Raw genomic sequence first — 12,161 nt, forward strand, 5'->3', positions numbered from 1 at the left:
AGCCCTGTCAGCACCGGCGACTGGCCACGGCTGACCAGGGTAACTCACCCCCCACCACGAGGAAGCCCGCAGGGAAGCTCAATGAGACCTGAGAGCTACGGTGAGCCAGGACGCTGAGGAAGCTGGAGGCAGAAGGACCTGCGGTCATGTGACCATGCATCACAGGAGGAGGCGGGGCTACCACGGAGCACCGCTGGGAGACAGCAGACCCAGGGGTATGCGGCGGTTACTCCAGAGGGTAAACTCAGGTCGGACAGAACGGGGGTCATACACGGAGAGGGCGGCACTGCACAGAAGGGTTAAGCAGAGAATAGAATGTAGCCAAGGGGGTCATACACAGAGATGGAAGCACAGTACAGGAGGGATAAGCAGAACTCTTAACGGGGAGAGAACCAGATCAGAACCAGACAATCATAAAGTAGCACAAGCACAACAGGGTCACACACACTCAGCCAAGGGTCAGAGTATAAGCGACGAGGAATGACCACCCCACAATGAGGCTATAAGAAGCCTCCCAGAATCCCGGGCCGCCCGGGTCTGTGAGAGCCAGAATTCTTGCTGATTGGTAGGTGATCAAATACTTATTTCATGCAATAAAATGCCAGTTAATTAGCGTATGTAAGAATCATACAATGTGATTTTCCAGTTTTCATTTTTAGAGTCTGTCTCTCACAGTTGAAGTGTACCTACGATAAAAATTACAGACCTCTCCATTCTTTGTAGGTCTGAAAACTTGCAAAATCGGCAATGTATCAAATACTTATTTTTCCCACTGTAATTTGCATCTTTTTACACCAGAGAACAGTCTTGGGGGAATGATAAACTTCCTCCAGTGTCTTTATACCAATACCAGAATTGAGTTAGCAACAAGAAATGTCATAGTAGCATAAGAATAAGACACTAAAATGTTATAATGTTTTATCTCCCCCTTTCTGCAACATTTGCTCAATCACAGGAGGCAAGTAAGGAAAATTGGAGTGACACAGCTACACTTAGGGCCTCGTCACACATAGCGACGCACCAGCAATCCCGACAACGATATTACCTTGTCAGGATCGCTGGTGTGTCGGTACATGATCGCTGGTGAGCTGCCAAACAGGCAGCTTCACCAGCGATCAGCACCAGCGACAGGAGGGTAACAAGCGACACACGTCGCTTAGTTACCCACTGTGTACCTTAGTTACCAGCGCGCTGGTGCAGGGAGCTGGTAACCAAGGTACACATCGGGATTCTAAGAGGCGCGCGGCACTTAGAAACCCGACATGTACCTTGGTTAACAGCTCCCTGCACCAGCGCGCTGGTAACTAAGGTACACACGCCACTTAGAAACGCGACGTTTACCTTAGTTACCAGCACGCTGATCGCTGGTCTCCCGCCTGTCACTCGCAGCAATGCGGGAGACCAGCGATCAAAAAAATGTCCTGGCCATTCCAGGACGATCAGTGATAACCGGCAGGGGGGCCGGTCGCTGGTTAGTGTCACACACAGCGATCTCGCTGGTGAGATTGCTGTTGCGTCACAAAACTTGTGACTCAGCAGTGATCTCGTTAGCGAGATCACTATGTGTGACAGGGGCTTTACTGTACAACCCAGCAGGGTTCCTTTGAGACAGATTGAGAGTCTTTCACCCGAACCCACCATCTTGATATATAGTACTGCAGTCTTGATTTCCTGTCGTTGCTGCAGCATTGCCATGGAAGTGGTGCGTGAGAGGCTAGTCATTAGCTGATCACAGACTCTTCCTTTTCCCTTGAACAGTCCTGTAGAGTGTTGCATATGATCCATTCAGCTACAGGAATAATGCAGGAAGTGGTGAGAGGACACATTCTAGTCCTCCTGTCTTCCCTGCTTACCTAACCAATTTTTCTATATGCCACAAAGCTAATGAGATGAAGTTAAACCCTGTCAGGAAGAATGGCATAACATAAGCATCCATGTCTGATTGATTTCATGGGAGGCATCTGTGCTGTAGGCAGTTTCAGCAGACTTTGGCTGGTCACAGAAATACCTGTGTTGTATTGGTCTATAATAAAGGAGATGTGGTTTATGATGGGTGGTTTTTTATTTACATTTTTTTATCTTATGTGATCCTATGTACTGTTTTGTTTTTTCCCCTTTTGTCATATATTTTGTAGATTTTTGTGAACACTGTATGCTTTTCAGATTAAATATATAAAATTGAATAACTTTGTTCCTCTTGCCCTATAAACCGCACCCCTGAAGCCATACGCTACCTGTGACGGGTGTCCAGTTGGCCTGTATAAATGATTGGTGGTGGCAGCTAGTTTTCTTGGGTTACTGCAGAGCTTGGCAGTGGCAGTACCAAAGTATATATATATACACTCCATGCGTTGGAACCAGAAGTGTATATACTATACATTCACTGTGAGTTCCCCATAACTGGCCTAATAGTGAGAGCAGCTGTAATGTCGTCCTTCAATCGCCAGTCAATTGTGTAATTGTCCTGATGTCTGGAGGCAATGGAGTTGTGTTTGTGACAATTTGGTAACATTGGGGGGATATCTGCGGTATCCCCCCGGCTAGTTCTCTGACATGACGCATCATCACCTGATCACCAGAGCACCCTGTGCTGAATCCAAAAGGGTGATGGCAGATGAGTATGCATTATTTTGTTATTTTCATCCCATTTATGGACATGAGTCAATTTTATTGAAGCCATACAACCCCTTTAACCTTACAAGAAGGACAGCTCATTTTGGGAAGCTGCATTGCTAAAGGGAGTTGTCCCACTAATGAGAAAATAACAAGGTAAACAGTCATAAAAGATGCAGCAGCACCCCACAGGCGCTAATGTATACATAAATATATAGTATTTGTGGTGAATTATTAATAGCATTCACATTATACATACTGTACAGATAAATGTGAAGAACTTACCACATATTTAGTCACATTGGAGCATATAATTCAACACTAATGTTTAGACCGTGCCAACTTAGTCTAAACAGTTTTAATATGCTCCAGATTTATCAAAGTGGTTCATGCTGTTTGATAAATCTGTCTAATTTTAACAAGTAACCAACTATTTTAATACAGATTTTCCCATTACTGAGATAGGACTTCAAGAGAACTAGCAGCAAATTGTCTGTCTGCCTCTAGCTCCCCTCCTTCCCCTCTCCATAGAATGTAAAAAGCAGCAAATGTTATCGCCTATCTCAGTAATGGAAAAAATCAGTATTTACTGAATGCAAAATTTACCCATGAATTGAGAGTGAAAAATCAATTTTGGTGTAGAAGGAAGCAGATTTCTCTGGTAAGATATATTACAATTTGTGTCAATCCTGGGCAGAAGTAATCAGTGGAAAGTAAAACAGGGGGAAGAGAGCGCTACCTGGGCGTAGTAAATATGATAAAGTCACTGATTATATAAATTGTATATGCTCACCTGAGCCAGTTGTGTAGGATAGGTACAACACTAGAAAATAGCTTACGGATGGTTGGGACCTTATCTGAGGTTTGCAGCTCATCCGAGAACCATGGAAAAATAGGAAATTTGATGATAAATTCCCAGTGTCTCAAGAGTCGTATAGCAGTGCATTCATTTGTTAAAGAGGATGGATAGACTTCAAGTTTAATAACCATGAGTGGTGTTAAAAAAGGAGACTTTATTGATTGTGATTGCAATCACCATTGGGACTGCTAGATTACATATATTAAAAAATGGTTGTAAAAACCATTGCACAACGCGTTTCAGCTCTATAAGCCTTCATCAGGTATCACCTGAACGTTGTCTAATGCTTTCTACAACCAAGTAGAATATATTGATTATGATTGCAATCACCATTGGGACTGCTGAATAATATACATTAAAAATTGGTTCTAAAACTTATAACACAACGCGTTTCAGCTCCATAAGTCTTCATCAGGTATCACCTGAGCGTCGTGTAATGCTTTTTACAGCAAAGTAGAATTTATTTTAAATTCTTCTTTTTTTTTTTTTTTTTTTTTTTTTTTTTTAAAACCACTTGTGATAATTAAACTTCTATGCATTGATGTCTCTCCAGCCTACCCAAACAGAAGCGTCTATGGATTTCCTTTTTTTTCCCAAGATATGTTACAAAGTTTCTAATTTTCATGTGTACTATTGATTTATGAAATAAAAATTAAAATGACACTTGCTCTTTAACACCATCTAGTCTAAGTTCGTTCCATCTATTAACTTGCTAACTTTTTACCAGAATTTTGTGCCAAAATGTAGATATTTTGATGCTTGGTGGCGCACCTTTCCAGTAAACCACTCTCTTTTGTTAGGCAAGGTCCAAAACATGTCTAAAACACATACTAAATGTTGTGATACTTAAGGAAGACAGTTTTTTGGAGGCAGAATACTGGCCCATTTAGCTTGATAAATATACCCCATGTGCCCTATGAGTCAGCATCATTCAGATGGGATAGTAGACTAAACACACCTCCACAATTAAATCAGATAAGGTATTTTGTGCTAGTCAAAAACAGCCGTAGATAGATGAGGCAGCGTAACGAAGATTGAGGCAGCCCCAACCACCAAATCTACAATGAAAAAAACAAGCAAACAAAGTAGACTTAGCCTCATTCCCATGTTGCATATTTTTAACCCCTTTCCTACATCGGGCATAATAGTATGCCGATGTCGGACTACCTCCCTCCGGAGGTGAGCCCACATCTTTCCCATGTGACTGCAATAGCCGCGGTTGGAATCGCGATCCAACCGCAGCTATTAACCAGTTAAATGCCGCTGTCAAACGTTGACAGTGGCATTTAACAAGCGCTTCCGGCAATCGGGCCGGTAATACGCACACCGGTGACCCCCCCCGTCACGTGATCGTGGGTCACCGGTGTGTTGGCATGACAACCAGAGGGCTCCTGGAGACCGCTATGGTTGTCAGTGCCGGCTTGCTGTGAGCGCCACCCAGGGGTCGGCATTCATAGCAAGTGAGTAAATCTGCTAAATAGAGGTGATCTGATCATCACCTGTAAGTAGCAGAGCCGATTGCGCTATGGCAGCTTCTAGCCTCCCATGGAGACTATTGAAGCATGCCAAAAGAAATAAAATTATTAAAAACATATAAAAGTTCAAATCACCCCCCTTTCACCCCATTCAAAATAAAACGATAAAAATAAAATCAAATATACACATATATGGTGTCGCCGTGATCAGAATCACCAGATCTATCAAGAAAAAAATGATTAACCTGATCGCTAAACGGCATAGCGAGAAAAAAAGTCAAAACGCCAGAATTAAGTTTTTTTGGGACGCCGCAACATTTCACTAAAATGCAATAACGGGTGATCAAAAGATCGTATCTGCACCAACATGGTATCATTAGAAACGTCAGCTCGGCCTGCAAAAAATAAGCCCTCACGCAACCCGAGATCATGAAAAATGGAGACGCTACGGGTATCAGAAAATGGTGCAATTTTATTTTTGTTAAAAAAGTTTGGAATTTTTTTTCACCACTTAGATAAAAGAGGACATAGACATGTTTGGTGTCTATGAACTCGTAATGACCTGGAGAATCGTAATGGCAGGTTAGTTTTAGCATTAGTGAAGCTAGTAAAAAAGCCAAACAGAAAACAAGTGTGGGATTGCACTTTTTTTTGCAATTTCACCGCACTTGGAATTTTTTGCCCATTTTCTAGTACATGACATGGTAAAACCAATGGTGTTGTTAAAAAGTACAACTTTTCCAGAAAAAATAAACCTTTACATGGTCATTATGGCTCTGGGAAGGAGGGGAGCGAAAAACAAAAACGTAAAACCGAAAAAAGCTCCCGGGGTTAAGGGGTTAAAAAGATATATCAGTATTTGTAAGTCATAGTGATAAGTTCCCACCTCCTCTGTGTTTTGGAGCCACTTCTGGATTTGACTTGCAAATACCGATGAAATACTGATCTACATTATAGAAGTGTAACTCTGAGAACATGCAGCATTTCAGACAACTTGTGAGCTGCTATCCCCCTTATTAATTAATTGTAGTCTTTCTGGTTGATAAACTTTGCACTATGATAAAAATAAGCTATACATTATGGTAATTCCTGTGTACTTTCCTCTCCAGGCCCTCATTAGAATGCCTCCTTACATCTCCCAGTGTGATGAAGTCCTAAATTTCTTTGAAGCCCGACTTGAGGACTATAACCCACCAAAAGAGTAAGTAATATCGTGAAATTGCATGTATTAGGGCTCATACTCTCTTGCGAGAGACTCGCATGATTCTGGTGCAAGTCTCTCGCATGAAAATCCGGCGCTGCGGCCGGCACTGGCACCGGAGTGTGCGGCTGCATAGAATTACATGTAGCCGCACGCTCCAATCCAAGTGCCGGCAGCAATGCCAGGTTTTCATGCGAGAGACTCGCACCATAATTGTGCGAGTCTCTCTCAAGTGAGTATGAGCCCTTAGAATGCAAAATGTTCTTTTACTGGAGAAGAGTTTCGTTAGGAGAAAGCATTAATTTTTGCATGTTCCCTGGCTGTGTCTACATTGCAATTACATGGGTTTGTATCCAGTGTTTTTTTTTAACCACATTTACAAGCAGGAATGCCTATAGCAATTTTTTTTATAAAACTACAAGTATAACAGAAAAATGATTAGTAAATAAACAAGTGAAGTGTCCGCTTACTTGGCTGTTTGACTTCCATGTGGTTTCCTAGATGTGATCAGTCCTCAACCTGCAGAACAGTCAGGTCAGGGGGATCTGTTCTACACTGCTTAACCCCTCCCTATTAGACATTTACATAGATATCTGAGCTTCAAGATCTTCTTTAGGCCAGTTTCACCCGTCAGTAGCTCCGGTACGTGTAGTGACAGTTTCCTCACGTACCGGAGACACTGACACACAAAGACACATTAAAATGAATGTGTCTCTGCACATGTCAGCGTGTTTTCACGGACACATGGTCCATGTGAAAAACACGGAGACATGTCAGTGTTCGTGGGAGCGCACGGTCCACAAAAGTGCTGAACACGTGCACACAGAGAACAGTTCACACTGTCCTCCGTGCTCACGGACGGCCATCGGGAAAGAAGCGCTACTGTAAGCGTTCATCCCCTGTGGCTGGTGCTGAACGTGGCTGTTATTCTTCTCTCCTGCTCTGCTGACAACAGCGAGCAGAAGAGAGGAATGAATGAAAACCCCACGTGGGGTCCCCCTCATTTTGAGAACCAACCAGACGAAAGTTACAGCTGGGGCTGCAGCCCTCAGCTGTCAGCTTCAGTAAGGTTGGTTCTCAAGAATAGAGGGGTCCCCACTCTGTTTTTTCTTAATTATTTAAGTAAATAATTAAAAAAAAAAAGGAGTGGGGTCCCCCCCCTATTTTTGACAACCAACCTGTCTAAAGCTGACAGCTGAGGGCTGATATTCTCAGGCTGGTAAGGGGCCATTGATCTTGGCCCCCCAGCTTAAAAACAGCAGCCCCCAGCTGCCCAGAAAAGGCGTATCTATTAGATGCGCCTATTCTGGAGCTTTGCCCGGTTCTTCCCACTTGCCCTGTAGCGGTGGCAAGTGGGGTCATAAGGGGTTAATGCCACCTTTCTATTTTAAGGTGACATTAAGCCCGGATTAGTAATGAAGAGGTGTCAATAAGACACCTGTCCATTACTAAACCTATATTAATTAAAGGGTTAAAAAAACACACAATTAGAACAAAGTATTTTAATGAAAGAATACACTACACACATTGTATAAATCTTTATTACACTCCTAATTCCTACACTCCTAATTCCATAGCGACGCCCTTGTTCTCCTGTAAAAAAAGTCTAAAATAATAAAGCAACAATATACATTACCTGTCCGGCACTCAGTCACGTCCCACGGCGTAATACAGGCGGAGCGCTGCTAATGCGACCGCTCTGACTGTAAACTACTGGGGAATGAATGGAGGCAGAGCGCAGACTCAGTGTTGAGCTGTGATGTCGCCGCTAGTTACTGATTTTGCGCCGGATCTGTTAGCAAAAGAATAAAAAAAAGTCATGGCTCTAGGAAGAAAGGGAGGAAAAAATATAAACCTAAGGGTACGCTCAGAGTAGGCTCTCTTATGCGAGGGAATCAGGCCGATTATGCTAGTGACTTTTGGCTCAAACGCTAAGTATTGTTAGTGTGATCCGATTCTCTCGTATGAAAGAATCGCATCACAGGTGTGGAGAAGATGGAGAACTTAATTAAGGGCCATTCTAAGCTGTATCATGCAGTGACCATGCTAGCCCAGAATATTCCTTTAGAATAACATTTCTGTTTTTTTTCATTATCAGCAAATATTATGAATTAACGGGGTGTTCCCATATTCAGCATCCTATCCTAAAATGTACTAGGTGTAATAATACCATTAGCAAATACTTCCAATTAGAGATGTAGTATAGTTCTTCTGATAAGCTATGTCGCTTACCCATGTGCAGGCAAGGTATCCATTGTTACAATCCATGGGACAATCAACATAGCTTATCAGGAGAACTATACATTTCTAATTGGAGGTACTTGCTAATATTATTATTACACCTATTACATAATGGGATAGGATCTTGGAGATGGGAATACCCCATTAAGGCTTCCTTCACATGTCAATAATTTTTCACATACGCCAAAAAATGGTCCTAGTGTCGTTCGTGTTTTACAAGTGATTTATAGAGGCGGTGAGAATACAATTGGATCACACAATTTTCTCTTTGTATAACTTTGATTACTGTCTTACTGAATAATACCTGGCACAGGCAGTTCAAATATATTTATTTTTACTGTGTTTTATTTTCTATTTTCATTCCATTTGCATGGGTATAGCAATCTTGTCTGAGCTGCTGTACAGCAGCCACATCATAGGATGCACTCTGGCTTTCTTACGGTTTATAGGCTTGCTCTATGACCAGAAGTCTTTCAGCCTGGGAGAGGAGGGGAGCTGTCACCATCCCTATTGTGAATAGTGTAATCCATATGTAGATGTTACTGGAACACATCTGTGATGATGAGATGATGGCTGCTCAGACGTGTCAGCCACAACATTTTTAAGAAATCGTAGAATCAAGGCAGTACTTGCTATGTCCAAATCCTTGATGTGAATTTTAAAAAAAGACTTCACACTTTTTATCCAACTTGGCCCACACATACAGCAGACCTGTAATTATAATATTCTGCCCCTAGTCAGGAAAGGATATAAATTTGACTGAGCCATTCTGAGACTTGCGGCTTTTATTTTCCGCGACTCCACCACAATGATTTCTATTTGTGTCTGCACAGCAGACGTGTTATGTCTAGGTCAAGACTATGTATTATAAAACACCACCACTTGCCCCACTATTGGCAAGTGCTATCTTCTCATATGATATTACTATCCTGTCCCATACTAAATCCTGAAGGAAAAAGGTGACGCTGGAGTAGAGAAAGTTCTTGAGTGCGATACATATTTCTTCAGAGGATACTTAACATGATCCAACACCAAGTGCCGTATTTTTTGGACTATAAGATGCATGTTTTAACAAGAAAACTCATGTTAAAAAGTGTGTGTCTTATACTCCGGAGGCAGCTTGCTGTGAAGTAGAAGAACGCTGACACTGTGTCCTCCCCAATCACAGAAAGCTCCCTCTCTTGTCCTGGTCCCCACCGATTTATGTGATCAGTGCAGAGCACAAGAGGAAGCTTACTGACCAGAATGGAGGCTGCAGGAGCTGAGCGGCTAAAGGACCTTCTCCATGAGTAATTCCAGGACCTGCCAGGTCACATGACTGGACCTAAAGGTGATTGAGTTAATCACGTGGAAGGTCCTGCAACTGCACAACTCCTGCAGCTTCCGTGGAGGTCCCGATCAGGAACAACAAGATGCAGTAATGTATAGTGTATGGGTAAGTAAATCTGCCTGTGGCAGAGCAGTGTGTTTGTCTATATGTGCATGTTGTAGAGCTGTGTATGTCTACTGTATGTGCATATAGTGTGCATGTAGCAGAGCTGTGTATGTCTACTGTATGTGCATATAGTGTGCAAGTAGCAGAGCTGTGTATCTCTATGTGCATGTTGTGTGTATGTAGCAGAGCTGTGTATGTCTATGTGCATGTAGTGTGCATGTAGCAGAGCTGTGTATGTCTATGTGCATGTAGTGTGTATGTAGCAGAGCTATGTATGTCTATGCGTATGTAGTATGCGTGTAGCAGAGCCATGTATGTCTATGTGGCATATAGCAGAGTCATGTATGTCTATGGGGCATGTAGCAGAGCTATGTATGTCTAAGAGGCATGTAGCAGAGCTATATGTGTATAATACACACTACAGAGCGACACTAACAATAGATGTATTACCTCCCTATTCTACCCTAGTACATCAAAATTAATGATAACGACTCCTCCACTTTACACTTAAGGAAGTTTTAATTAATAGGAAAAATGTTTTTCCTATCTTCTGCTTTCTAAACCTGGTGTGCGTCTCATGGTAAGATGCGTCTTATAGTCCGAAAGATACAATATGTGACGTCACTAATGACTTGCCATGCATTCAGCCCACCAGAAGAGCTCCTTAAACAAAGATATATGGATTTCAGAAGTCAAAAATGTACATTTATAAAGTTTTGGAAACCCCCATAAACACTGGCATATGGTAGGCTGCACCGGATGAGATCGGCCTGCATGAACAGGAAACTTTATGGTTTCTTGAAATGTTTGTAAAGAAGGATTGCAGTAATGACACATGGATGTTGGATGAGAATCAAGCTCATTGACCAACTCCAGACTGTTCCAGGGTCTTGTGATGGAGACGACTAGGATAGGACAGCAGTGCTAAAACGGATACAATCTGTACAGAGAGGGTCACCATGCTGTCTGCTGGCAGTCGTGGTTGTGCCTTCTCATAGATTGGGTCTAATTACTCAGGAAGTGGTTTGTCACTTGTCAACTTTTGGGCAAAGAAGTCAATTACTAGGAAGTTAAAGAGAAGGATTACTCTTCTAGTGCCTTCTTAAAGGGAATGCGTAATTCAGTTTTAGTTTTACTAGATTTAATTTAGGCAATAATTTTATCTTTTCTCATTGTTGCAGCAAAATCTCTTTATAAAACCTTCTGTAAGGAGAGCCCTTCTGGAGACATGGGACTTTGTACGCCAGTCTCCATGAGGTGCGTGCACGAATAAGAGGTGCCAAATTCGTTGAGTCGGGGACTGAAACTAGTGAGAAATAACCAAAAGTCACCAAATTTTCTTAATGTTGTAACTTTTCAGTATTTTCCACCAGTTTTCTAAAGTAAACACTGAGAACTGGACATATTGACTTTTCTGAATTTCCTATTCTTTCCAGCATGATGTGAGCATTTTATGGCAGCTGAGATGCATGAACGTCAATTGACAGAAAAATGTCAGCGTGTAATACAGTTTCCAGGAATGATGGAGTATTTCCCCAAATTTCCCAATCTCCCCAGAGAACAAGGAGTAGTAAGGGAGACGCATTTCTGGCCTGTCTCTGTTATGAGGGTATAGTGTTACCTCTAGCAAGTCAATAAAGCCGTCATTAGAGGGAGGCGATCCTCAGAAAACAACCTGTTGTTTATATCAAGGCTTTATGTTACAGGTTTGTTTGGCAATGTTTTTTTCTTATATCGCAAACATTATTATAAAGGGAAAATAATAATCTTGTAATTTTCATAGTGCCCACTAGAGCTTTTTGAGATTCATACTTCCTTTCAGGACGAGTTTTCAGCAGGGCTACTTATCATCAGAGGCAGGATTACCATGTCAGATAACACGTGTACAAACAGCTGATGACACAGGATCCACCAATCACAATAGGTGATGTCACTGCGGACCTTGCCCCCCTCCCTCATTAGGCCCTGATGTATTAAGGCTGAGGTTTAATATGCTGTTCTTAATGAGGGGCATGCAGGAATAAGATGTGGTGGATTCATCAATAAGCACACGCCACTTAATGAAATTGCTGCATCTTATTTGTTGGATGCACCTCTGTGCATCTCGCCAGAAATGCTACTAGTCATATTTCTGGCGAAGGAAATACCGTCACATTTGCTGAATTTAAAGGGCTGCCGTAGCCGTGCCCTGTCCTGCCCATTTTGTCAAAGCTGCTTCATCCCGGTGCCATAAGTCACAGAATGTTTGTACATTTCCATGTTGCACTAAAATGTTGTGACTTTTCAAAGCGTTTTATGCTTTGATGAATTAGCCCCTTACAGCCAAAGTGGCCAGTG

The 12,161-nt window shown here is 42.2% G+C and overlaps 1 protein-coding gene across 2 annotated transcripts in view; it reads left to right on the forward strand.

Moving 5' to 3' along the window:
• SH3PXD2B (SH3 and PX domains 2B) overlaps positions 1–12,161 on the forward strand; it is a 318,808-nt gene that overhangs the window by 246,211 nt on the left and 60,436 nt on the right. For both annotated transcript variants that reach the window (XM_073575221.1, XM_073575222.1), the window contains exon 5: positions 6,057–6,148. In XM_073575221.1, the coding sequence (XP_073431322.1) occupies positions 6,057–6,148 (92 nt within the window). The remainder of the gene's footprint in view (positions 1–6,056; positions 6,149–12,161) is intronic.

This window comes from Dendrobates tinctorius, unplaced genomic scaffold (assembly GCF_039654945.1).
Source record: "Dendrobates tinctorius isolate UK_male_01 unplaced genomic scaffold, ASM3965494v1 ptg000043l, whole genome shotgun sequence".
Lineage (NCBI taxonomy): Eukaryota > Metazoa > Chordata > Amphibia > Anura > Dendrobatidae > Dendrobates > Dendrobates tinctorius.